This window comes from Aythya ferina, assembly GCF_964211825.1.
Source record: "Aythya ferina genome assembly, chromosome: 8".
Taxonomy (NCBI): Eukaryota; Metazoa; Chordata; class Aves; order Anseriformes; family Anatidae; genus Aythya; species Aythya ferina.
This window is the reverse complement of record NC_140304.1, coordinates 12,088,769-12,113,860: the sequence shown is the minus strand read 5'-3', so window position 1 is coordinate 12,113,860 and position 25,092 is coordinate 12,088,769. Positions and strand designations below refer to the sequence as shown.

The 25,092-nt window shown below is 43.4% G+C and overlaps 2 protein-coding genes across 4 annotated transcripts; one reads left to right on the top strand and one right to left on the bottom strand.

Moving 5' to 3' along the window:
- Positions 1-2,706: 2,706 nt before the first annotated feature.
- DARS2 (aspartyl-tRNA synthetase 2, mitochondrial) lies at positions 2,707-20,218 on the bottom strand. Of its 2 annotated transcripts, none has more exons than XM_084527524.1 (17): positions 20,000-20,218; positions 18,896-18,995; positions 17,436-17,502; positions 17,042-17,143; positions 15,673-15,768; positions 14,588-14,711; positions 13,928-13,974; positions 10,848-10,954; positions 9,964-10,033; positions 9,222-9,401; positions 8,636-8,743; positions 7,388-7,450; positions 7,038-7,190; positions 5,959-6,177; positions 4,982-5,092; positions 4,722-4,797; positions 2,707-3,637 (listed from the first exon to the last, which is right to left on the bottom strand). In XM_084527524.1, exons 1-17 carry the CDS (start codon positions 20,103-20,105, stop codon positions 3,450-3,452), a joined length of 1,917 nt encoding a protein of 638 aa, XP_084383650.1. In that variant the 5' UTR covers positions 20,106-20,218; the 3' UTR covers positions 2,707-3,449. The 2 variants fall into 2 exon arrangements, with proteins under 2 accessions (XP_084383650.1, XP_084383651.1); XM_084527525.1 differs by lacking the exon at positions 20,000-20,218 and adding an exon at positions 19,385-19,409.
- Positions 20,207-24,025, top strand: CENPL (centromere protein L). 2 transcript variants are annotated; one of them, XR_014695441.1, is made up of 5 exons: positions 20,248-20,512; positions 20,601-20,852; positions 21,553-22,095; positions 22,982-23,416; positions 23,473-24,025. XR_014695441.1 is itself a non-coding variant. In XM_084527526.1 (4 exons), exons 1-4 carry the CDS (start codon positions 20,255-20,257, stop codon positions 23,051-23,053), a joined length of 1,125 nt encoding a protein of 374 aa, XP_084383652.1. In that variant the 5' UTR covers positions 20,207-20,254; the 3' UTR covers positions 23,054-24,025. The 2 variants fall into 2 exon arrangements, 1 of the variants encoding a protein (XP_084383652.1); XM_084527526.1 differs by having other exon boundaries at positions 20,207-20,512; positions 22,982-24,025.
- Positions 24,026-25,092: the final 1,067 nt, after the last annotated feature.

Here is a 25,092-nt window from a genome sequence, read left to right as displayed (position 1 = left end):
AGGAGGGCAGAAGCAACAAGGAGGGCAGAAGCAACAAAGGCTCTGTGAAAGCTTGCACCTCGTTGTTATGCTACAGCTTATTTTCACCAGGTGTCTCTGATGAAAACACAATTCACAATTTACATTGTGCTGAAATGAAGGAATGTCTTTAACAACTTCTTCCAGGCCAGCAGCTTTTCTGGCAAATGTATCAGCCTGCAATATGATCAGCCCTTATTTCCATGTATTTCTTTGTAATGTCTGTCTACTCTTGCTTCTACCAAAATATGCAGCTAAGTATGCCAACTAGATTGTGGTTTAGAAGTGATTATCTGTAGACCAGCCTTCCACAAACCCAAGTGAAGCCTTAAACAGTACTCCATAAAAACAAAACAAGTAATGTCTTCTCTATAGTAGCATTCGTATGACCACTGGTGAATTCACACAGTTGTGCTGTAAGCTACCTTCATTCACCAGTCCAAGTACAGATGCTCTGCATCCATTTGGGATCCATCTTTTCACTGACCTCATCGTGGCAGGACTGCAGCAGCTCAGATGACAGGTTTTGCAGCATTTTTTCATTGTGGTTAATCATAACTGTATAACACACAACTGCAATGAGGCCTTAATATAGCAGTGGGTAAATAAACATCACACAAAACAGTTTGCACATAAGAAGGACGCTTTAGAGACAGCTTGCTCACACGTTTTAACAAGTGCTCTCAGCAAGAACATTCCAAGCAGTGTTACAGTTCTGCCTAAGCCTCTCAGAGCATGTTACACTCTGAACACTTGATAATAATCCTAATTTAAAGAACTGTGACTCTTCAGATGTAAACAACATTTGCCTTTGCAGCTACTTACAAAATGATACAGTACCCCTTATTTCACTATTAAAAAAAACCTTTAACATACTATGTTTACAGTTACTATAAATAATAGCCTGGGGGAGTGAAGGACTTCTCAGAAAAACTGGTTTTCTGTGCTTCGTGTCCTCAGAGAAGCCTCTGATAATCCCTACTTTAGAAACACTGACAACTCTCAAGCAACTTCCATTAAGTCTCATTCTCACTACCAGTAAAGCTAAATAGCAAAATCCGTCATCCTCTAAAGAAGCAATCCACATACAACATAGCCTTGTTCTGGCTGTATGCCTTATCATCACTTAAAAGTAAAGGGAATGGTATCTCGGGTATAACTCTTGCAAGGCAGTGCTTGAGCACTTTGCTCTAACTTAAGTATTTCCATTTTATTCTAATCAAAGACTTGCAGATTTGCTCTTCAGCCAAAATGGAACCACATATGCAGATAATAAACACATGCTTTTGGCCTGATACCAGGTAAATTCTTGTGCAAGTCATATAAGACGCTTACCACGTTTAACCCATAACCCTCTAGCATTAAAATCAGTCTCACACATCTTGCACAACAAGGTAGCTTCACTGAACCAGACACTTGCGGGTCCATCAGCAATGCACCATCTAAAATCTCTCTAAATCTGTTATTCTCTGCTATTATTTAATTCAGCCATGCTGTTGGAGATTGCATGGGATTTACTAGTTTTTCCTATTCAAAAGCTTCCTAATTCCAATTTAGCAACATTCTGGAGCACACGTCAACCTAGCATTTTCCAAAGTTGCTCCACTAAAAGTCAGTTTGAAATCTCTCTAGTTTCCCTGAACACAGGTTAGAGAAATAAATCTAAATTAATGTTTATTCCCAGTCTTCATGAAAACCATCCTAAATCTCTCTCTTCTAGAGGACTATAGCTTCTCCAAGTTCTTTCTCTAATTTATATATTTAACACTTAGTCACTTGTGTCCCACCCAATTTAAAAGATGCTTTTAACATGGATCTGCTTTTCAAGCCATCAAGTCACCAAACTTCTTGAGCCAGCATTAGTACACAAATCAGTGTCTGACATGTAATTCCACCCAAAATCCTGCAATCACCTCTGAGTGCCGAAGGAAAGTGAGGCAAACTCAGCTTCTCTCTGAAAACTGATCCTCACTCCATTACTGACAGCTTCTACTCAGGAAAAAAAAGAAAAAAAAGCAAACATGAATTAAAGATAAAAATATCTTCTACAAAGGAAAACTAAGGAATTCAGTATTTGATGACAAAGAATGTGAATATAAATCCAGGATTTTGTGGGGGTTTTTTTGTTTGTTTGTTTTTAAACAGTATTTAATCACATTCTCAGACTGTTAACAGTAATAACATGAGATGAGATCAGATTTAAGACACCTCCCTTGTCTAGTAATCTACAAAGAGCAAGTCAGTTCTCCTGTTACTTGCCTATAGGCAGTACTTTCAGGCTGTACAGAGAAATCAAAAAAAAAAAAATCAACCTTAAGGAAAAGAGCCATCTCCCCTACTGCTTCTTATCCACAGGATAGTCCGGTTATTTAAAAACACCAGCAGTCTATGCCACATAATGCTGTCCCACAACGTGCAGACTGTATTAGCTGTCTCCCCGCCAAATCTGCTTTATCCAACCTACACGCACAGATAAAAACACCTACTGGCAGCATCACCTGCAAGGGGCTTGCAGCTGCATCACTCACAGCTGTAGCAGCAGGTTTGCAGGAGGCTGCAGAACTCAAGGCACTGGCAGTCCCGCTGCCACGGATTTCTTATCACGTCCTGGATGAGTCAGAGGTCTTAGAGAAGAACTGGTGGCTTTTTATTCTTGTAGCGAAAGCCCAAAGCCAAGCTCAGACAAAATCATATTGCCAGATAAACTTTATTTAGAAAGGATACAAACTTCAGAACTAGAGTTCTGAAAGTGGCAGGACCACGGGCCCCAAAGACAGATTAACTCCTGTTCGATGAGTGTTGTGAGGACAACTGTTACAAATGCCATGCATGCTCCTCTCGCCATCTTTGAATAGGAAACACTGCCAAATACAAACTCCCTATGGCAAGTTCTGGATGATCTTGTATCCCCCAGCAAGAGACAAATTGTTGGTTGCACTGAAGTCTCGTTATTACGTACCCAGAGCTTTGCCCAGCACAGCACTACCCTGTTGTAACAGTTCTCAGCTAACAGGGATTCAGTGATTATCAGCAATACAGGAACATCTCCCAGAGAAGCTGGTACACCATCTCTTCCAGATGTGAGAAAAACAGTTTACAAAGAACATGTAAAAACTGGGGAGTGGAAAAAGAAATCCCACCTTCAACATAACACCCTGAAAGCAACAATCTCAATATCCTATGCTGAAATTATGTTTTTTTTTTTTAATTTCACTTTCCTGCTTCTCCTTCCCATTACCAACCCAAAGGTGAATTCTTATCAGGAGAACTCTCATGTCTGTTCCCCATTCAATTCTGAAACCACCATGGCACAGCAGGGTTGTATTCCCCTGACCCTCCCATAACAGCTCATGTTTTCTGAGCTGCCTTCTAGTATTAGAAGTTGGAACCATCTCTACTTAAACAGCTCAGCTCACACCACTGGCTATAAATCAGTTTTTCTTTGCCTCTGTTTCTGCAACAGGCCAGGAAACCTGGATGTGATATGGCTCTAATTCTTCTGGAGTGACATAGTCTGGAGCGTTGCCCATCAGGTCCCGTCCCCTGAATGATTTAGGAAAAGCGATGACATCCCGGATACTTGGAGCACCAACGATGAGAGAGATCAGCCTGTCAAGTCCTAGAAGCAGAAAACAAACTGATGAACCACTTGAATTATGGTGCTATATTAGTTCCTCCAATTCAGAAAGTCAGAAAAATAGAGCAGATAACATTATTGGGACATTAAGAATAAAACTGAAGCAAACGCATAAAAAATAATCTCAGCCAGTAATGGTTAACCTAGATAGCAGAAGTGCCAAGCAAAACAAACCTTTTCAACGTTACCAAAAAAATTCTGTGATACACCATGGACTGCAAGACAGAGGCAGTGCCTTTGCAGAGAGAGCATAACAATGCCAGGGCCGCTAAGTGGCAGGAGCGCCATCACCGCTTTGTTTAATTGCCCAGACAAAGCTCTTGGTCAATCAGTCCTGACGAACTAAACTAGGAGGACTTGAGAAAGAACAAGAGCCTCTGGGTGCTACTCTTTCATTGCTCATTTAAAAAAAAATAATGAAAGATTCTAAGAAAACAATCTGACACTCCTGTAATGCTATACACAACACTCTAATGACTTCTGAAGATGCCATTCCACAACACCTAGGTCAGTGCTGCCATCTCCTCATACTCCCTCTGACTCCAGAGTTTTATCTGCTTCCTGTCGTGGCACAGGTGTCCATCAGATCCATGCTGAGCCAGATCAGGGAGCTAATGTGACAGCATTTGCTTACAGCCAGTTTAGCTCTCTGAATTAGTGAATGAAACAGAGACAGAAGATAGCAAGTGAGACAGTAGCAAAGGCTGAGGTTGTGGCAGTGACCCAGGGCATTGAACAGTACTGTGCTGTCCCAGCCCTCTGCGCATGCAGTACAGGGAACCTGCTCTGGCTGCACAGGAAGGAGAAGAGGAACACTGAAACATTCTGCATTGGTGATGAGTGCTCTGCTTCTTCCATAACACAGTTATATAAAGACAAACACTGGAGAAGCCCACAAAGCGTTACCATGTTGATGTTGGTACTTGGCACCACCAAAACAGCCATCTCTGTCAGGAGGAGGCAAGGCTTTTGCTAACAAACTTGCTCTCAGGCTTGTTCCTGAGATCTAATACACCAGAAGAAAGGCACGAGACACCTGCATTCTGGATGACTACAGAGCACTTACCTAAAGCAATTCCTCCATGTGGAGGAGCTCCAAACTCCAGAGCCTCAAGCAGGTGGGAAAGCACCTCTGAGTCCTCCTGCAAAGTTACATAAGAAATGTCACTGAACAAACACTTCCTTATAGCAAGATAAGATAAAAGTACAATGGAGTCATCCGTCTCTCAGGGCTAGGAGTTATGTTTCTACAGAACCTGAAATATATTTAAGTTAAGTACTCATTTAAAACTTCAAGAGGATGTTGGAGACATCTACAGGCATTACCTTCAGCACTTTCTCCAGCACGAAACGTTGTTGTTCCGCATTATGAATTCTGATGGAGCCGCCTCCGATTTCATTGCCATTCAGCACAAGGTCGTAGTGCTGGCTACGGACCTGGGAAAAGAAATGAAGAAGCACCTTTGCAAAGCTGGGACAGAACTGCATTTAATGCCAACCAGCACAGACACAACAAAGATGCTGTAGTGTCATGTCTTCATTCACAACACTGCTTTCTCAGTGGAGCCTTTCACAGACACATAATAAGAGGTTCAAAACACTAAAGAGGAGAAAGCTTTCTACTGAATTCCTCTGGGGGTGACAGATTACTAGCTTTGGAATAACAGGTACACAGATTGCAACAGAAGCCCAAGAGAAAACTCCCATTCATCTCCTCTGGCTTTGGACAAAGTCCTACTAGCACATGCAGAGCAAGGCAGACTGCACGTTTCACCAGTGCTCCTCTTCTAGTTCCAGTCCCAGCAGGACTCCTGCTCTGCAATACTCAACAAGGTACAAAAATGAAAAGATACCACTTGGATACATCTCCTGCAGCTTCTTTTGTGGCTTTGTCACTGCCCAACTCCAAGCCCAAGCACGAGAAGGTCCCAGTTCAAGTACCAATCCTACCAGCAGCACAGACTGCTGCTGACAGAGGTGCATGCTACCTCAGGGTGGCATGTAGCTTAACAGAAACTGGTCCAGTACAAGTCCTTCTGTGAAGTTAGTCAAAACCTGAATCAACGTGGGATGTGTCAGAATTCAAGATTCCTCACCTGAAGCAAACATTTCCAACACCCCTTTTTTGTCAGAGTGGTACCTGGATATTTGCTATTCAGAATAATCTGGATGCAATCTTTTCCAAACAGATTAAGTACAGTATGAAGTTAATTCCACAAAATATCCCTCTTTATAGTAAAAGGACTGCTACTTGCCTAGTTTTCCACAAAACACAGCTGTAAAAGGGCCAACATGGCAGTTACCTTTGTGGGGTCAGAATAGAGGAGGTTGGTATCTGCAGGATGAGGGGCAGTGAAGGGGTGATGAGCAGATTCCAGTTCAGCAGGATTCTCTTCCTTGGGGAGGAAAAGTGGGAAATCTACCACCCACAGAAAGTGAAAAGCTGTAGGATCACGGAGCATCATTCCGGCTGCCTCCAGGAGGTCAGCACTCTCCAACCGTAAGCTTCCTAATGCAGAGCACTGCAAAAAAAGAAAGGAGCTAATGAGAAGGGGCAATTTACTGCCAAGGAAGTTGCTCATACATCAGCCATACACGAGCTTTCCATAACTGCAACATCACAGACAGCATTAGTTGTACTGTGGTGCTGCCTTAAAAAACATTTTTGCCTTGTCTCCTAAAAGACATCACCTTCCTGCTGAGGCAGGCTTTGACCAAAAAAAAGAAAAAAAAACAAATAAGGAGCTGGAAAGCCCATTTTCTTCCACATGTTCCGTCCTCACAGAACTCTTCTAGACTGACACCTCAAGCTCTACACATGTGGATTAACCGGAGAAACACAAGTAAGGTCTCTCATAACAGGCAGAGAAATGAAGGCACAGAAAGAAGTTACACAGCTTTGGCAGTCATGCAAAGTATGACACATGCAGTGCTTGGAAGGCAACATCTACTGGCAGGAATACAGAGAAGGCTTGAGACAGAATCTCCTCTCCTCTCTGCTAATAAGCAGCCGTGCTTTGCTCCTGTCACCTCATTATGGGAGACAGTTACCTAGCCAACCTTGTTTTCCAATCTGTTTAGTAATTTAAAAAAAAAAAAAAAAAAGTAAGTTGACATGAGAGAAAATGAGGCACCAATTTGTTCTTGTTTTATGTTGCAGCCTTCATTTCAGTTACAAGTTCTTCCCAGAAGCTGACTGGTGGAAATAAAAGCAATAGGTACATTTCATGCATTATTTCTTGTTGCTACATCTTCAGATCCAGAAAAGCATGGAATTAGATGATGACCTATTGTAGTGGCCAGAGGAATTAGACTAAAGACAGATAACATCAAAGCCATCAGCGACATTCAACTCGCACCGACACCCAGAAATGCTCCCTACCACTCGCTTGTGTTCTCCAGCTGCCAGCAGCACCACATCATCCACCTGCACGTTCAGCACTCGCATGAGCTCTGACTGCTGCTCCTTGCCAAGAAGTTTTGTAAGCAGAGACTTCAAGCTTCCATCAGGCCTGCAGATCATGTCCATGACCTCCTAATGCAAGATCAGTAAAAGAATATGTTCAGTTCAGTGCTGCTGTCTCTTCTCTGGAACCATGACGTGTTCCAGCACTGCCTCTCAGCAAATAGACTGATTAAAAAAAGCTCTTCTGCCTTCCTCTACCTGCACGTGCTTTTATACACAGCTCACCATTCATTGCTGCCAATGCTGCAGCAGTGTTTCTGTCTCACCTGGTTGAACTGGGATTTTGCAGACTCCTTTAATGACTCCAGATCTTTATTTTTAAGGTATCTCTGTGGAAAGAGCAAGAAAAGACGCATCAAACAGCAGCAAAATCTACGGAAAGCCAAACCAGGATTCAAATCTATTGACCGAGCTGTTTCCAAAGCTCTCAAGTTCTTTTGTTTCTAGCACAAGATTTGCATGATGGCTGTGGAATAAGAGAGGGCCTGCAGCACCAGACTGCAGCTGAGTGTCTTCGCCAAGCAGCCCCTCTAGGCAGCAGTTGTTCTCCCTGCTCACAGACCAGATGCAGCTAGTCAGTAGTGTCAGATCATGCCAACTAACTGCCTCCAGCATGCGGGTTACAGAGCAGAACAAGGTTACAACACCTCACTGCCGATGGTGAAGGCGTAACTCGGTGTAGGCTGATCCTCATATGCAGAGAAATGCAGTAGATATGAAAACCTCCATCAAGTTCTTGATTTTTCTTAAACTACTTTAAGGCAGAAAGGCTCAAGATTCCACTTATTTTGCAAATGCACACCTTTAGTGCCCTCTTGTGGGAAGCCAGGAACTTGTGCTTTCTGCCAAAATTAAAAGAATCCCAAAAGGAAGTCCTATTCCCTGAATAAAACTAGGTGTCTAGCGAACGCTTTTTCCCCTTACTGCTTATGCTGCAAAGATGCTCACAGCCAGAATTAAATCTGCTTCCCTGCCAAAATACGTCAAATATGCTTCTCGATCTACTGTCAGCCTTGGATTTGGTTGGTGACAGTCTCATTACGAGACGTGAGCAGTGCCCACAAACACAACAGAAGCAAACAGGATGGAGTTTTGGGCTCATTAGCCCAGAACAGAGCCGTGCCATACCTGGCTCTATTTCAACCTCTCCTCACAGGGCACAATTTATTATTCAGATGTTATCCTTGACAGAAGCAAGCCAAAGCCCCAGGAGGCTTCCCTATCCTCAAGGGACCTCACAGCCTTGCAGCTCTGCTCTCCACCCAGGGCAACATATTGTCTCTTCACGAGGACAATATATTACAAAATCACATATTCTTCCCATCGCCTGATCACCTCCATTCCCCTGCTTCTAACAACCCTCAGCCCAGCCTAACATCACTCACAATCAATCCCAAGTTCCCTGAAGGACACCACTCCCCCAGTCATAGCAGGGAACATTTCCATACCAACAAAGGGATTTAAATTGGTATTTTATTTCATAAACATACACGTTATGTAAAAGCATCACTTACCACTCCCTGAGGGATACAAATAGCTTTGACAGTGCCACGCGGGTAACTGAGCGCATTCTGCACAAATCGAACGTCCGATCTTCGTAAAATATCACTGATGTCCACTATCTGAGCAAGGAGAGAACACAGGAAAAAGTGGTGGTGGGAAGAACATGCAGAGAACACAAAGCAAAAATCCTGCTCTTGTGCCTACTGCCTTCAGAAACCATTCCCTGGGACACAACTTCCTTACTCAAAGAAATCAAAAGGTTCACAGAAAGAAATGAATGAGGCCCAACGTGAATAACCATTAGAAGACAGAGGACTACAGAGACAAATAAGCAAGGGAGCCAGAAAAACCCCGGAGACGTTATCTTCAGAATAAAGTGATCTAAAAATATACATTTTCCCACAAACAAGCCTACCCCTTTCTTCTCTAAGAGATCATTACCTGTGCAAAGCAGTGATGATGGGAAAGACACCTTGGGTATATTACATAATTAAGAACTCCACTTAACCATGTATAAGTGATTTAATCAAAGGTTATTCCTAAAATACTAACAGGAAGAAAACAAAAAACCGCACACTTCCAACAGGCAAGGCTCACCTTCATCCCAAAACGGGTGTCTGGTTTATCAGTCCCATAGGCAGCCAGTGCCTCCTCATAGGTCATGGCAGGGAAAGGAGTCGTAATGGCACCTCTTTCCTGAGGCCAGGAATATTGCAGGAGGCCCTCTATCAGCCTCTGGATCCCAGCCTGATCCACAAATGACATCTCTATATCTATCTTAAAATAGAAAATAAGAGATTCCACATTAGCTACAGTTTTTGCCTTTGCACTGTTACTTGCAGAAGCTCTTAAGCCAGCGTAAAAGGAAACAAGATATTAAATTAAATCATAGCATGACTGCGTTAGTCTGAGGGTACATTTATGATCTCCCTACAGCCTGCTGACTCAGGCAACAACCTCCTCAGAGTACTAAATGAGGTAATGATGACAAGGACAGAGAGAGAAGCCTTGAATGGACCAATCTAACTCTGCCTGGGCTCTCAAGGCTGATGAACAGGATGCCCAGCTCTGCAGGACAGCAGCAGACATGCAGCATCAAGCATAATCTCTGCTGCAACGCAATCCCACATCTACTGACTGGCACCTGGGACAGTAGTCAGCCGAGTCAGTGCACGTCCCAAACCAACTGCAGGGGGCTGGGGCTGTGAAACACACAACAAACAACATTCTAGCCCACAAGCAGCACAAGGACCAGCAGACAACAGGCCTTCAAAAAGTAAAACAGCTACAAAGCTTGTTTGTGTGAGGCAGAGGGTGAAAGGCAGTGTAAGGTGGTTACCTGAGTGAATTCAGGCTGCCTGTCAGGCCGTGAGCCTTCATCTCGGTAGCAGCGAGCAACCTGAAAGTACCTGCAATAGTACTTACATTTAGACTCCAATTTAAAGTACCCTAAATTAAATTGTGGCTATAGAAATGGTTAGTAAAAGGAGTGCTCTGCTCTGTATGTAGTGGATTCTCATAGCCCTGGTTGTTGCCATCCCTTCAAGAGCATGAAATTTTGAGTGGAAGCAGCCTAATCAGCAGCTGTATCCTTCTCCAGCCATACCCTCCAGAGGCACGAGGAGGCTACCAGGTGAGCTGTGCCCTGACAGGGCACGTGCCATACCTTTTCCCATCTTCCACTCCAAACATGGACCTTACTGAGGGCCATACAAAATTCATTCATGGTCAAGACCTAGTCTGAAGTCCACTGCAGGAATATCTCCCTCTCCTTTAGTTCTATTTGGAGGAATGAGCCCAATTAAAAGCTTTGTACCTATGCATCTGGAGGATGTGCTTACCTTGTCTGTCACGTTCAGCTGACCAGCCTCATGTCAGGTAGTTCTACAGGATACATTGCATGAGGCTTTTTATCATACTCCAGATCTTCTGCCCTTCAGGCAGACTGTCTCTGCAAAGCTTATTCCTACTTCTGTGCTTAAGATCAGTTTTCCATTTTAAAACAGTGAAGATCTCAACCATCAAAGAGGGATAAACTTCTGCTTACTAGGCAGCATTACTGCTAATGAGCCTGGCCTAGGATAATTCTAAGTACTTAAGGATCCCTCTTTGAAACAAAGCCATTGGCAAGAAGTTCTTGGGGAAGTCTCTAAAGCCTCACACAGCAAAAGAAACAAACCCTGGACGGGACATGCAGAGAACGGGAGTTCAAGTAACTCTTACCTGTCCACACCTCCAACCATGAGGAGCTGCTTGAATTGCTGAGGACTCTGAGGCAGAGAGTAGAACTTGCCCGCTTCCCGTGAGGGCACAAGGAATTCTTTTGCCCCCTGGCATGAGAAAGAAAAGTTCACACAGTTCAGGAAGTGACCTCAATTCCCAACTGCAAGAAAGGTGCCCCGAATATAACCAGCACACAGATCTACTGCCTTCCAAGAGTCATTGGGTTTTAGGCCATTTTCCCCCCTTCTCTTTCAGATTCGTCTCTCTCTCATCCTGGCTTTACTCGCTCAGAATGTTACAAGCGGACACAGAATGGCAAAAGCATAAAAGTCATCAAGGATAACAAATGGATCTGAAAGAAAAGGTCACCTGAACTTTTTCACCTGAGTACCTGAATAGAGATTTCCATTTCCTACAATCAGCCCATCCAGTAAAATGTATCAAGTGGAGCATTCTACAACATCCTTCCTCCCACAGATTCTTCTTTAGTGTTTGAGAGCATGAGGTCACACTGTAGCCTTTCCCTCTACTATGGGGGTACTTCACTCCAAGAATTTCTTGTTTTCAAAACCTTTGCCGCTGAGGAAAATTACAAAGGGATTTAAAAGTTTTGGAGAAGGGCAATGGAATTGCTGCCTTGTTTCCACAGGCAGCCAAGCTAAACACTAAGATTCAGAGGCTGGTGTTTTAGTTCTGGACCTCTACCTTCAAAATTGTAGGCAAGCTAGCCATGCGCCTGGGCTAGGATCCTTTTATTGATGTGGCTATGGTTGGGCTGGCAGGGAGGAGTCCTTTCTCTAGATCCTGAGAAGGAGCAGTTTCATTTCTGTCACCTGGTCTATTGCTTCTGCCTTATAAATCCATCTTGGCTGCTCGGCCACTTGTACCAAGGTTGTGCCAGAGAACTGTGGTGTCACTGAGGAAAGTAAAAGGGAAAATACAGGGTTTACTACACTACTGCTTCATACAGACCTGCACAGCCACACAGGCTTTACATCCATCTACCACTTATGTTTACAGTCCAGCTGCATGACAATGTTCCGAAGAACTAAGAAGCAACTCCAGAGATGATGCACACAGTGACACACACTTCAGTGTAAACTAGGGCAAACTACACTCTTACAGAGGTAGCTGGAGGATGGCTGTGGAATGACTAGCAGCTAATAACAGAAAACATAGAACAGCTTGCCACGTTACCAGACGATAGCCTGTGCAAGCCTCCAGACTGCTCATCTACCGCACCAGGGGCTGGCTGCAGCCTCAGCAGGTCTGTAACACAAACCTCATGACCACTCTGCACAAACCCCATCCAAACCTACGTGAAATATCATTATTTCATCTTCAGATGTGCATTTGAAGTGAGGATATTCCTTTCTCTGAGCATTAGGGAGCTAATAAGGGCAGATGTATCAACATTTACACTCCCACCAGCCTGCCTCTGGCAGCAGAGCTAAGTGGAAGACAGGTCAGTGCAGGGCTTCCTCGAGTGACCCAAACAGTTGTATCACCAGGCTATAAATAGCCTTTGGAAGTGAGCAGGCAGAGACCTGTTGCAACATCTAGTAAAACTTTAATCATCTCTTGAAATCTGGGCCCGCTTCTGCTTCCCTGACACTTCCCGCTCTCACAGGAGATATGGGCTTTAATCTTGGTTGGTGTCACAGTCCAGGCCTAGAAACAAACACAGCTGCAATTTGCTCAGTTCTGAGAGAAAGAAATACATGATGCGTGAAGGAAGGCTGCTGCACAGCAGAGAAATGGCACCAAAACTCAAAAAAAAGATTACTGTCCTCTGTCAGAAGGAGGGTATAAAGCTATCATCCAGAGAAACTTAAAATAAAATTAAAAATTGAGGGGAATGTCTGAGCATCCCTCTTGAGGTACAAAGAAGTAACCATACACACAATAATTAAAAAAACATCAGAGCATGTGTATCCTAATATATGAGTCAAATTTTCCACACTCTACAGACTTCCTTTCACTAACTTAGGCAAGACAGAAATACTGAAGAAACACTGAGCAATTAAAGAGCTGATCAAATAAACTGATAATGAAATATAATTTTTTTTTTCAGAATTTCCTAAGAACTGCAGCAAATTGAGGCCTTTACAGGGCCTGATTACAAATCTTCTGAAGGTACCTGAAGTCTTCAATACTTTCCAAAACATCTCCTTTGCCATCTTTCGCTCCCACCACAGGGAAACATCTCTCACTGAGCTCTGCTCAAATGTTGATTCAAATGTGGTATCAACATCTTGGACTTTTTTTGCAGCCGTTAGTTTGGACACATACAGGACTTAAGCCTCACATAAATAACGGAGAAACAGTGTGCTTGGTATCATCACTGATAGTCTGGATTTCCTGCTGGGCAATTACACAGCCTCAGCTCTTTTGCAGAAGTAAATCTAGAAACTCGAGGCTACCATCACAGCCTAGAAATGCAAGAGGAAAGGACTTCCTTTCTCCCCTTATAAAATCCTACTTGTGAGGAAATCATTGTTTCTACATTGAATGATCTGTTAACCAACTTGATCTGAAATATCCAGGAGCAGGTTTCTACACCTCTTGCTTGGCAAGACTAACGCATAACAATCCACCATCCATGACAGGGGGTTTATATGCAAGAACTCCATTATGCCAGCTGCATCAACAGCTCCTGGTCTATAGCTCCCTTGCCTGGGATTAATTTGGAAATGAAAGAAAGGAATATAAACTCTGAAGTTAAAATGGCTTGAGTACTGCCACTGCAGTAAACTACCAGTTAAGAGAAAAATGCTAGGGAAACTATGCTTAGAGGAAGATTTTTGTTTCAATAATCCGGTCTCAGGACAGGACTTGCATTCAACATGATCTACAAGAAGCTTTTTTCTTTTACAGTATTTGAAGGCTCAAGGTGCCACATCTTTCCTTTCACTCCCCCTACCATTAGAAGGATCAATGCATTGTATCAGAAATTGGCATACAAGCTGTTACCTAGTGAGGGAACAGCACGAAGGTTGAGTGGCAAGTGACAATAATTCAACCATGAGCTGCCTAGGCAATTGCAGTAGGCTAATATGAATTCATAACAGCATACATACCCCTGGGGTTCTCTTAAACAGCGTTGGAGTTTCTACATCCACAAACCCTAAGGAACAAAAACATGCTTCAGACACAGAATATGGTGACAGCAGGGAAAAGAACAGGTACGATAGGTTAGAGTAAGGTAAGTTAGTCAGCTCAGTAGGTAATGTACTAGCACGCAACGTAGCCTCTCCAAATCTCCAGACTTTGCTGTTTCTAACTTGTGCATTGCCAAGTTTAAAGACTCTGAGCTCCCCCAAGGCCTGCCAGAAATGCTGATGACAGAGGACTCCATATAGGCTGAGAAATTGTTAATTCTCAATCAATTTTGAACTAGACTTTGAGTTTCTAAACAGACCTTCAATCCCACTTATATGCCTCGATTTAAGTGAACAAAAGAGGGAAACTACTTGCAAAAAGCCTTTGTTCACTTAAATTTCTGGATATGGCTTATTTGAAACAACTGTTTTATAGCATGCTAAGGTATTTCAACATACTTTGTTCTTTAGACCTGCCAACATCTCCGTAAATTCCCCACTGCAAGCAGACACATTCTTACCAAATGGAAACTGTTTGGAGTTTTAAGTAGGTTGGTAACCATTCCAGCAACAGGGAAGGGTATAAAGGAGCTCTAAAATGCCATTTGCTACACACTGTTGTGCAAGCACTTTTCTTACCGTGGAGGTTACACAGATACTCCCGCATCCTCATCACTATCTGGGATCTCAGCCGCAAGTTGTACTGTAACTGGAAGCTGCGCAGGTCCAAGTAGCGATACTGCATGCGTAAGGCCTCTGATTTCTGGAGATAAAAGACAAAAATCAAACTGCATGTCCAATGAAGCTGCTCCCAAAGCCACAGAAAAAAAAGGGGGAAGCTAAGAAAGGATACTGCTCAGTTGCCACAACCCACTCATTACCTACAACCTGCACAGAGAAACATCAGCCACTGAGAGTATCTCCATGCACGACATTTTTTTCTTTTTTAAAAGAAAAAATGACAGACATTTATTCTATCTTAAGAGTTGCCTCAAAAAAGCTCAGGATTTCAGCCCTCCTTATTGTAAGTCCACTGCAACAGACTGCAGCAATCCTCCTCTGAGTGGAGGAGCAGTGTCATACACAGATCTAAAGGAACTACAAAATGGTGAGATGTTCTTATTATACACATGAAAACTGAAGTACTGCAGATGGTGAGAACTGTCCAGAATCTGTAACATGCAAGGAACAGGACCCAGCTCTCCCAGTTCCTACTCTTACCTATCAGTCATGTGCAATGGTATAGACAAGATCTTAACAGCAATGCCTCTCAGACACCATGGAGACTACTCTAAAAATAACCTTTTATAAGACTCTGTACTTACAGAGGAAGAAAATCCCCTGGCCAGCTAGCTACTTGTCCAGATAAGACTAAGCAGCCTTGACTTAAAACACAGCGGTGCATTGGCAGGTTCTGCTTCACACTCAGAAGAGCCAGCATAGCCTGAATTTATTCCACTCTTCCCTTTACCATCTGTTCGTACAGTGATATTTTAAAACCCTCTGCAATGGAATCTTTCAAGCCTTGTTTTCTGCTTAAGTCCAATTAGAATTACAACGTCACAGCTAACAATAAGCACATCCTATTTTAAATGCCACCCTTCCTTCAAAGCAGAGCTGGATAGAAGCAGATAAAGCTCTCGCAGATGTTTTGCAATCACCCTGGGCAAATTCTCAATTTAATGAAAAAACACTATTTGTGTGCCAGAGAAAAATGCAGACACCTTGATGAAATCCTTGATTTCAAAAGGCAACTTCTTGCAGGAGTTTAGGATCTCTGCAGTCTCCACCTTGACTTCAATGTCCCCAGTTGGCATTTTCTGGAGCAAAAAGCAAGAAAAAATTAGATTCAAAATTTAGGGGAAAAAAAACAGCACAGAGGTGTTTCACAGATGATCAGGAGGAAAAAAAAAAAACATATGATTATCTTTCCTGCCTTCTAACACAGTATAATTCAGAGAACTTCTGTCAAGGGCAGATTTCTCCTAGATTTCCCTTCTGTTCAGAAAAAAAGCACAAGCCAGCTCACCATAAATGACATGTTCTTTTCTAGCAGTGTACCCAGTGCCACAAGAAATAAAATTGCTTTTCCTTTGCCTTCTGCTTCAATGACATGCTGAGCACAGAGGAACGGTCAGGCCCAGATCCTGCTAGGGCACATGCATTTGGACAAAATACTAGTTCCATTAGCTCCAGTGAAATAACACGGTATGAATTTTAGAGTGCATTAGCAGCATCACCATCACCCTTCAATAAAAGTCAAAAAAGGCAACTTGTTCAGAACTGGAAGTTCTGAGAAGTTCCTCACACCAGTTCTCAGAACTAGTCTTCTTTTTCTTGAATCCCGAGGGAGAGCAGATAACTTCCCCAACTTAACACTGTGCCATGTTGAAGTTCACTTGATCCTGCAGAATTCTTTCTATTTACTACGGGAAAGAATACACAAACTTCCAGCAAAATGATAACCGATTAAAAGAAATAAAAACTTAGCTTGAAGCTACCATCCTTTATGGACGTTTATAAGTGGTCACAGCAAAATAAATAAATATAAAAATTATAGTCATAAATTCAGGTTTCTCTTTCCAGGCCTGCCAATGATGCAGGATGGCAGCCTGCACACAATCCTGACAGATTATCTACAGCTGATTACAATGAAAACTGAGAAATGCACATTGATAAAAGTATTGAACCTCTGTTTCCTATGCAACGAGGACAGGAAAATTTATTGAATGAAAAACAGGTCATCGCGTACTGCAGAATGTATAGTGACAGCACTTATTTTCAGGAAAATGAAATTATCTCAACCACCATTTGAAAGACTGAAAAAGTTAGTTTTTCAGTGGTTTTCATTATCCTTTCAAAGGGCTGGAGTAGAATTTAAATCACGGGCATCTGTAACATGTTGTGACGTTCTCCTAAGTTACGTGTCATGGCAGTTATTCCTGCCTCACATTATCTGAGGACAGGCTGTCACACATCTCAGAACAAAACTGCCTGTGGCAAAGCTGTGATGCACAGAAACCACCACCAACCCACTACCCAGTGCTCTGTTCCACAAGGAATAAAAAGCTTGAGAGACCCCAGCCTCCTCACCGGATTCTCCTGCCCTGGGGGCCGAGAGGAGACAATCCCAGTCACACGCACAACAGACTCCACTGGGGCGTTAGACAGCAGCTTCCTCACGTGGGAATGTGCCTGCAAGAAGATGCCAACATCTCTCAGAAATTCAAGAACAGGACAACACCACCATGCTCCGAGGCCTCGTTTGTTAATGTCCTGTTTGAATCAGGGACCACTGCTTACAATCCAGAAGAAACAGCATTAATGCTTCTGATGCAGCATCACAGGAGGGCTCTCGTAACACCGAAGTCTGCTTGTGTGTCAGAGCCCTCTGTCTCACCAAAGACCTCATTCTGCCCTCAACACCTGCTAGACACAGGCTATCAGAGGAAAAAAAGCTTGAGACTCATACTTAGGTAGCACTTACCTCATCCTGTGGAAGGATGATCTGGGTGAGTCCCTGGAAATCCCTCAAAATCAGAAACAGGCCTTGTCTGATCCATAAAAAAAAAAACAAAAAAGAAGATAATTTCATCAAGAATCCAATCATCTTTTGCTTTTTAAGCCAAAGCAGGTGGCAACTACCTACTATCTATATCTTGTGACTCATACCTCAAGGCACTTCCAAAGAAACATACATACACATACTTTTCCCACATCTGAACCTAATCTAACGGTTTGTTTCGGATTTCATACAGTCACAGACAAACAATGTGTTATCAAAATAACTAGGAGAGGCAGTATTTTGATTTGAACGTTAATCCACATAGAGCATGGACTCTGAACACACGCAATTCTTAGAGATTTCCTGCTGAGAAACATTATCCAGATAAACACATTTAGATGAGCAATAAAAGTAAAGTTCACATGGATACCTCCCACTTAAAAAAAAATCCATCAAAAAGAAAACCCACAACCATAATAACAAGAAGAACACTAATCTCAAAAAAGTTTCACATGAGCAATCCATGCTCCTAGACCCAGCATCACAAATCTTGATCTCTTCAGCTGCCATAGTGACAGCTACCACTGTACTTAAACCATCACAAGGCTGTCAAATTGAGCACGCTCTGACTGCCTTTAAAGGCAAAAGCACAACAATGTCACTGATGCAATCATAACTGTTCCTGGAACTGCACCTACGACTGCTCAAAGATGAGATGTTCAAGTCCTCTTCATGAAATCCACGCATGCCATTCCAGTGGAATGATGCTGGATGAAACTCAGCCTCACTGCACTGTAAAATGCAAAAGGCTACTTCTGATGCTAATTAATTTCATCAAAACCATTGGACCTATCTCCTTTTTACAAGCACATACTCAGGATCATAACATTTAAGAGTTACACCGCAGGTATGCTTTCCACGCTGTATTTGCAAAATGTACAACTGCATTAGTAATGATTATATTGCATCACTTATAGCCAACTGTTGGAATTAACATTTCATCCTGTTTACTAGCTTCTCATAATATTTCTTTTTTTAAGCAAAGCATGCATAGTTTTAATATGCATCATTATATGCTATAGCTGAAAAGACAAAAACATCTTTTGCTTAAAATTTAAGGAATGTATATAAAAGCAATTATTTGCTCACAGCCATCAGAACTGTGATAAAAATGCTATTATTTATTTCATCCTATATACAATGAAGGTAGTAACACTGAACTGCTTTACAGGGGTGCAAAGAAGATCAATTAATATTTGTACCAAACTCTAACATTTTCAATACTGCTCTGGCATGATTCTCAACTGTTTTAGCCAGGCACTTCAAAAGTAACCATGGCAGAATATGAAAAGACAACTTCTAGCATAAAAAAACCACTGGCCTAGCACATACACTGGATCTGGCAATTAAGCATCTCCGTTTTCAGCTTGGCTTGCATTTACCTTTGATACTGAATCCATCCATACAGCGTGACCTCTTGTCCCACATGAGCAGAACGCAGCTCTCCACAGGTGTTGGTCCGAGCAACAAAGCTATTGAAATCTCAAATAAATAAATAAAAAGTTATTTTAAAGCTTTTGCAGACAAACAATATATGAAGTAGTGCTGTGATTTTTTCAGAAGTTCAAATACAATTTGGACATACACATGAATAAATTACTTCACATACTCCCATCATGACCACTATGAGACCTTGGTACATAAATATGAGATGAAATTGTACAAAACAGATTTTAAAGAATTAGTGCTATGTCCCAGTCAAACTTTCACGCAGAAATCTGAGCACAACCCAGCTGCAAACTTGCTCAGCGAATTTCAGGGATGAGAGAAGCAAAAGCTGCAGAGCAGCCCTGAAGCATGCTGACAATTCTGCACTTAAACCCAGACGACACAGAAGAAAGGGGGCTTGGGAAGCCAAAACTAAACCATACCAACACCCATCGTGTCGGTTTAAATCAGTTTCCTGCCTGCAACAAGTGAAAGGCCTGAATAACTACAGGATTTCTGTGGACCCCAGCATGCCCGGCATCATGGCTTAGCTACTGAACCAAACCCATTGTTTAGAGAATGTTCTAGACTATCAACTTGCAAGAAATAAAAACAATACACGATGCTATTGCATAAATATACATAAATATATATATTTGAATTAATCTCCCTTGCTGCCTCCATCACAGCCTTCATGCATAGGGCAAGAAGCTTTGCTTTGTAATTATTCTTATGTTAGGTATTCGGTTCCCCCTGTTGTTTATACTTTGCACGCCATGGGAAGAAAGAATATGCAAATTCAAAGTAAGAGCTAGGGGGAAACAACTACAAAAGCTGCTTTTGGTGTATTTTTCAATCCCAATTCACTGTGAGATACCAGAAGTCGAGTGAGCACTACGTGAAGGCGCTATAAAAAGCGCCCCAGCTGCAACACCTGCCGACGACCGAGGCCCTGCCCTTCAGCGTGGGCTCCCCAGATTTAGGAGCGGCGGGGGAGAAGGGGCAGAAGGAGAAGGAGCAGAAGGGGCAGGGGGCAGCCGGCGGGGGCCGCTCCTCACCTGCAGCCCCGGGCGCTGAGGCAGAGCCGCGGGCCGGCCGCGCCAGCTCCCAGCCGAGGCGGGGCAGCCCACCGCGGAGCAGCCGCAGGACTCGGGGACAGGACATGCTGCGGAGCCCCCCGCGGACAGAAAGGAGCCGGGAGGGACCCTCAGGCTGCCAAAAACGAGCAGCAAGGCGCCAGTTTTCCTCACAAAGAAGCCTCCGGAGCGCGAATCCCCTCCCTCCCTCCCCGGCCCCGCCGCCCAGCCCCTAAGATGGCGGCCGGGGCGGTGCTGGGCGCCGCGGGGGCGGACGGGACGCGCGTTCAAACGGCGCCCGGCGGGGAGCGGCCCGAGGCAGGGGCCATGGAGCCTGCTGAGGGGGCCGGGTGGGCAGCGGCCGGCACCGGGAGGGGCTCCGTGGCCGGGAGGATCTCCGGAGCTGGGCAGCTGTCGCGGGGGCCGCTCCTCAAGAAGCTCAGCGGGCAGCTCGGGGTCAGCCCCAGCGGCCGGGCGCTGCTGCCGGGCTCGTGGGTAAGGCCGCGGCTCGGCCGCCCCCTCAGGGCTGCTGAGGGAGCCAGGGGAGGGCTGCCATCGCTCCTTGTTCTTCTTTTCTTCCTAGGAGAACGCGGACCCGCAGAAAACAGCGTTTATTCTGCGCAAGCAGTGGACCCTGTACAGCGTGACCCCTCTGTACAAGTTCTCTAGCGCCCACCTGAAGGACTACGGCCGGCAGCTCGGTGCTTTCATCGCCGCCGAGAAGCAGAAGGGGCTGGCGGTGGAGGTGGGGGTCGAGCTGGGCATCAAAGTGGCTGTCTCCAGCCTGCCAGACCTCAGGGGCAGCGACCAGGACCACGCTGCAGTTCTCGTGCAGGTAAGGGGTCTCGCCAGCAGCTCTGAGGGCTACTGCTGCTACTACTTACATCTCACAGCCTTTTTTTTCTGTCATAAACTACCCCATCCACTTCCAAACTCCCAACACTGTGAAACGATTACTGTCGTATCTGTTGAGAGTTAATAAAAGTGCCTTCTGGCCGGAAGGAACATCTCATAACCAATATGTGTGTTCAAATTTGAAGTTCTGAGTTCAACTCTCTTGTACGATCACAGTACGAACACAAGGAGCACTCCTCATGTTTTAACTCAGCTCAACTTACTGCAAGCACTTTCACAGGTTATTGAGCTTCATGGACGAGGTTGGTATAATTCTACCTCCTGGCCATAGCCCCCATCCAATTAGTAGTTCTGCAGTGCTTTGCCTTGAACAAAGTGCCAAGCTCTCTCAGTATGGCTATGCTTACAGGATGTACCATGCACCTGCTTTTCCAAATGAAGCACCTTAAATTCAGATTCAAGGAGTGTTCCTATAAAAAGTGCTTTTCCCAAAGATCACACCTTTTAGGGGTGTAACATATAGACTGAGTAACTGTATGGACTTTACAGACAAGGATGTTTGGTGTGAAGTCCTGAGGAAAAATCTTCCACCAAATACTTGAAATAATAAAACCCATCTTCAACTTAAAAAAAGTAAAACTTGCTCTGTAGCATTCAAACGCTTCTTTTCCCCAATCCAGCTTTCTTTGAAATCATCTGCTTCCCGGAAGAAAACAGAAGAGAAACTGGTATGGTCAGGATGGTTCTGCTCTGTGGCTGGAGATGATCTCTCAGTGAACGTGCTGGAGGACTTCACGTGTTTACCTTTGTTTCTTGCTAACGGGGCAGAGAGTTACACATCCCTTGTTGGCACTTGGTTTCAGAAGACTTTTGACTGCTGCTTCCGTCGCTTAGTCATCAGCCCTCTCATTCTCACTTGGATGGCAGCATTGTGGACTGGATACAAAGTGGACAAAACTTCATCTGCCATGGAACTCCTTTTCTCTGTTCCCTGTCTGCCCCAGCCTCTGGATATTTCATATGCCATTCACACAGAGGATGCAAAAGCTCTGTGGGACGCTGTCCAAAAAACTCCAGGAGAGATCACTCAGGAAGAGGTGGATGTCTTTATGGACTGCCTTTACTCTCACTTCCACAGACACTTTAAGATTCACTTGTCAGCTACAAAACTGGTCAAAGTTTCTACAGGAATTGCCTCAGCACACTGTGATGGGATTATAAAGGTGAGGTTTTAGCATGTTATCCTATATAATACTGGGCAACTAAAATAGTTGTACCTGACTAAAAATGCCTTCCTTTTAAAAATTAAAGCTGCCTGCTTTTTATGCATAATCTTCTACTAGAAGTTAGTTGAATTTTCAAGTCTTCCAGATCTTGGTCCCTCCCTTTCTCCTTAATTATGGAGGTATTGCTTCCTCTCAGTGCAGGAAACTTATCACTGCACCTTTTTTCCATCATAAGGAACAAGACTTCTGTGCCAAGATGAAATTCTGAAAAACTAAGCTTTGTTGGAAAGCATCTCTTAACAATTTTGTCCTTTAGCAGGACAATTACGAAACACTGAACATTAATGTGGCATTGCCTATTATTTTTACCTGCAGCAGTTTAAGAGTGGCTACAACAACTTCTCATGTTGCAGGCAAGTAAACATGAGATTCTCAGACTTCCTGAGAAAGCATTTTCTAGAAAGTGGGGTTTATGAACTCCATAGCCCCATTATGAAGGAGTTGTAACTGAATTTGTCAGACATGTGTACAGCAAAATACGGGTACTTGAGGAAAAGTGGCAGCCTAACTTGTGTTCCTAAAGAAGGGAAGTAGCCAAAGAAGCGCTAGGACTCCTTCCTCCAAACAGCCAGAGCAGGAGCAGGCCATCTCTTCAGGTACCATGGGACTGAAACAAAAGGTGGGGGGCTCCAACTGGCACAGGATTTAGGCAGGAGTGTTTTCTACAAAGCCAGAGTCAAAATAGTAATAAAGGTACCGTGCAGATGACAGAGAAGCTAACTGTAATCCCAAGGAACACCTAGTGTTTGGTCTCCAGCCAGTTAAGGGTGTGGAAATCTGACCATTGGTTTATTTTAATATGCTCTTTTTTTTCTTTAAACAGTTTCTACAAAGCCAGCACTTGATTAGAGTGCTGATGCTCCTGACAGAGCTGGCAATCTCTCAGATACAGTGAGACTCAATTCAGCAAATCGTCACGCTATGAAGGCTTACGGTTGGAAGATGGAAGCTGAGAAACCTACTGGAAACTCATTCTTGCAGCATTCTTTTACCTTTCCTGCTTGCTGTTCAAAATGGAACTGTAACTTCTGCACTGAGATCCGTAATTAGCTAAAATTCAACATCATGCACAAAGAAAAGCCAACATTTTGCCCTAAAGGACTACAGTAGCTTCTTAAGCACCTTTTTTATAGTTACTGCATTCAGTTGTATATAGTGTTATTTGCTGGAGGCTGCGAGGTAAAGTTTTGCAAATTCTTGGATGCAGCTTACTGACAGGTGTTCGTTTGCTGCTGTTGGCAATTTGGTTTCCACTGAAGTTGACCAGCCCAGCTCTACAGATGTTAGCTATAGCATGGTACTGCTGGGCTGAAGTCTAAATGCAGTCAAGCACACCTCAGAAAGGGATGCATGTTCTGCAGCCTATAGCAGAAAAATCCAGGTTTCTAACTTTCTAGAAAACTAAGGCCGTTGGTAAGAGTCAGTGTTTATCTATTCCCCAGGTGGGCTAAGGTGAAAAGCAGGACTGACAACTGCCTTCTCTTTCCAGTGCTGGGGGTCCTCAATGATGAGTTAATATATGGGAATTTAAGATCTGTCTGTAAACTAGTTCTATGATCCTTTGCCTGATGTAATCTTGTAGACCACAGAACTTTATATTGGATCTCTTCCCTACAGTAGGTGGCAGTTCAGAAAGCTACTGCATAGAGACTGGTTACAGCTTAAATGAGCAGAAAGGAAGTAGCACATCCTAAATGCTATGATTAATGTTACAGTACTACATAAACATTTCCATTTTTTAACCAGTGGAAGAGAAGATTTATAGCTGACCAAACACGTACTTGTCTTCTACTTATCTGTCAATTATTTTTTACTTGACTGAACTACTTATTGTTACCTCTTAAATAAATCTGTGAGCAAAGCCAAAGTCTAGTTTCTTGTAGAATTCATTCATAACTTCATGTACTTAACATCTCTAAAGTCTAAACAGTTGCGCATGTGTTGCATTGTTCCCCATAAACAGTGATGTAAGTTTTCCTTTCTTTGCCAAATCACAAGTTTTGGAATCATTCATCAACTCTCACTAAACGCGGCTAGTACATTCTTCACTCTCCCCAGCAACATTGAGAGGAACCAGCCATGCAAACATGAATAGCTGCTTAACACACCATAATTGCATGTCTAGTTCCTAATCTACTGCTAATAAAGGAGCCTTTAGTCTCCTATTACATTTATGAAAATATTCATGCACTTGCTTGTAGTTTTTATGTTTACTAATTGAAGATGGATTACTCTTGCTTGTAAAGCAATGATGCTTACCCTGTTAGAAGTAATTGAGCCATCTTCTGAAGCTCCTAGCAGCTATTAAAAACTATCAGTTCTGATTTCCTTTTAGGAAACATCTTAGACAAAAATTTGCTGTATTGATTCAGAGGAACACTAGGTAAGCAGAAATAGGTGATCTGACATGAACTGGCAGCTGTATTTGGTTTGAAAACAAGACTGTTACTCCCAGGGGTTAATTTTAAGATCTAATGCTCAGCTCTTCCCAGCAGCTTTGCATAATCAGTTTCTAAAATTCTAAATTCAGCATAGCTGCCTTAACCTATTCCTTCTTTTAGGAACACAAACTAAGAGCATATAAAACCTGCGAGAATTCCCTGTGAGTGCTCTGCTCTCAAGACTGGTACTTCCCTGAAGTTGCTCCTTTGCTAAGCACGTCCAGTACCTGCTACAGACTTCTGTAGGACATTGCTGGAACGAAGGGCTACTTCCTTTTTACAGGCTTACCCACTAATTGGAATAGGTAACTGCAGTTAAGTCAGCAGAGCTAGATTTAGGAAGATATTACAGATGCTTTCTTCCAGGAAAAAAGCTGGTTCTGAATCATGTGCTTCTAAGGAATTGAGGTTAACACCAAACAGCAGAGTTTTTAAACCAGTTTTACTTTGACTGGTACCTGAAAAAAATAGCATCTATGTCCACCGTACGTAC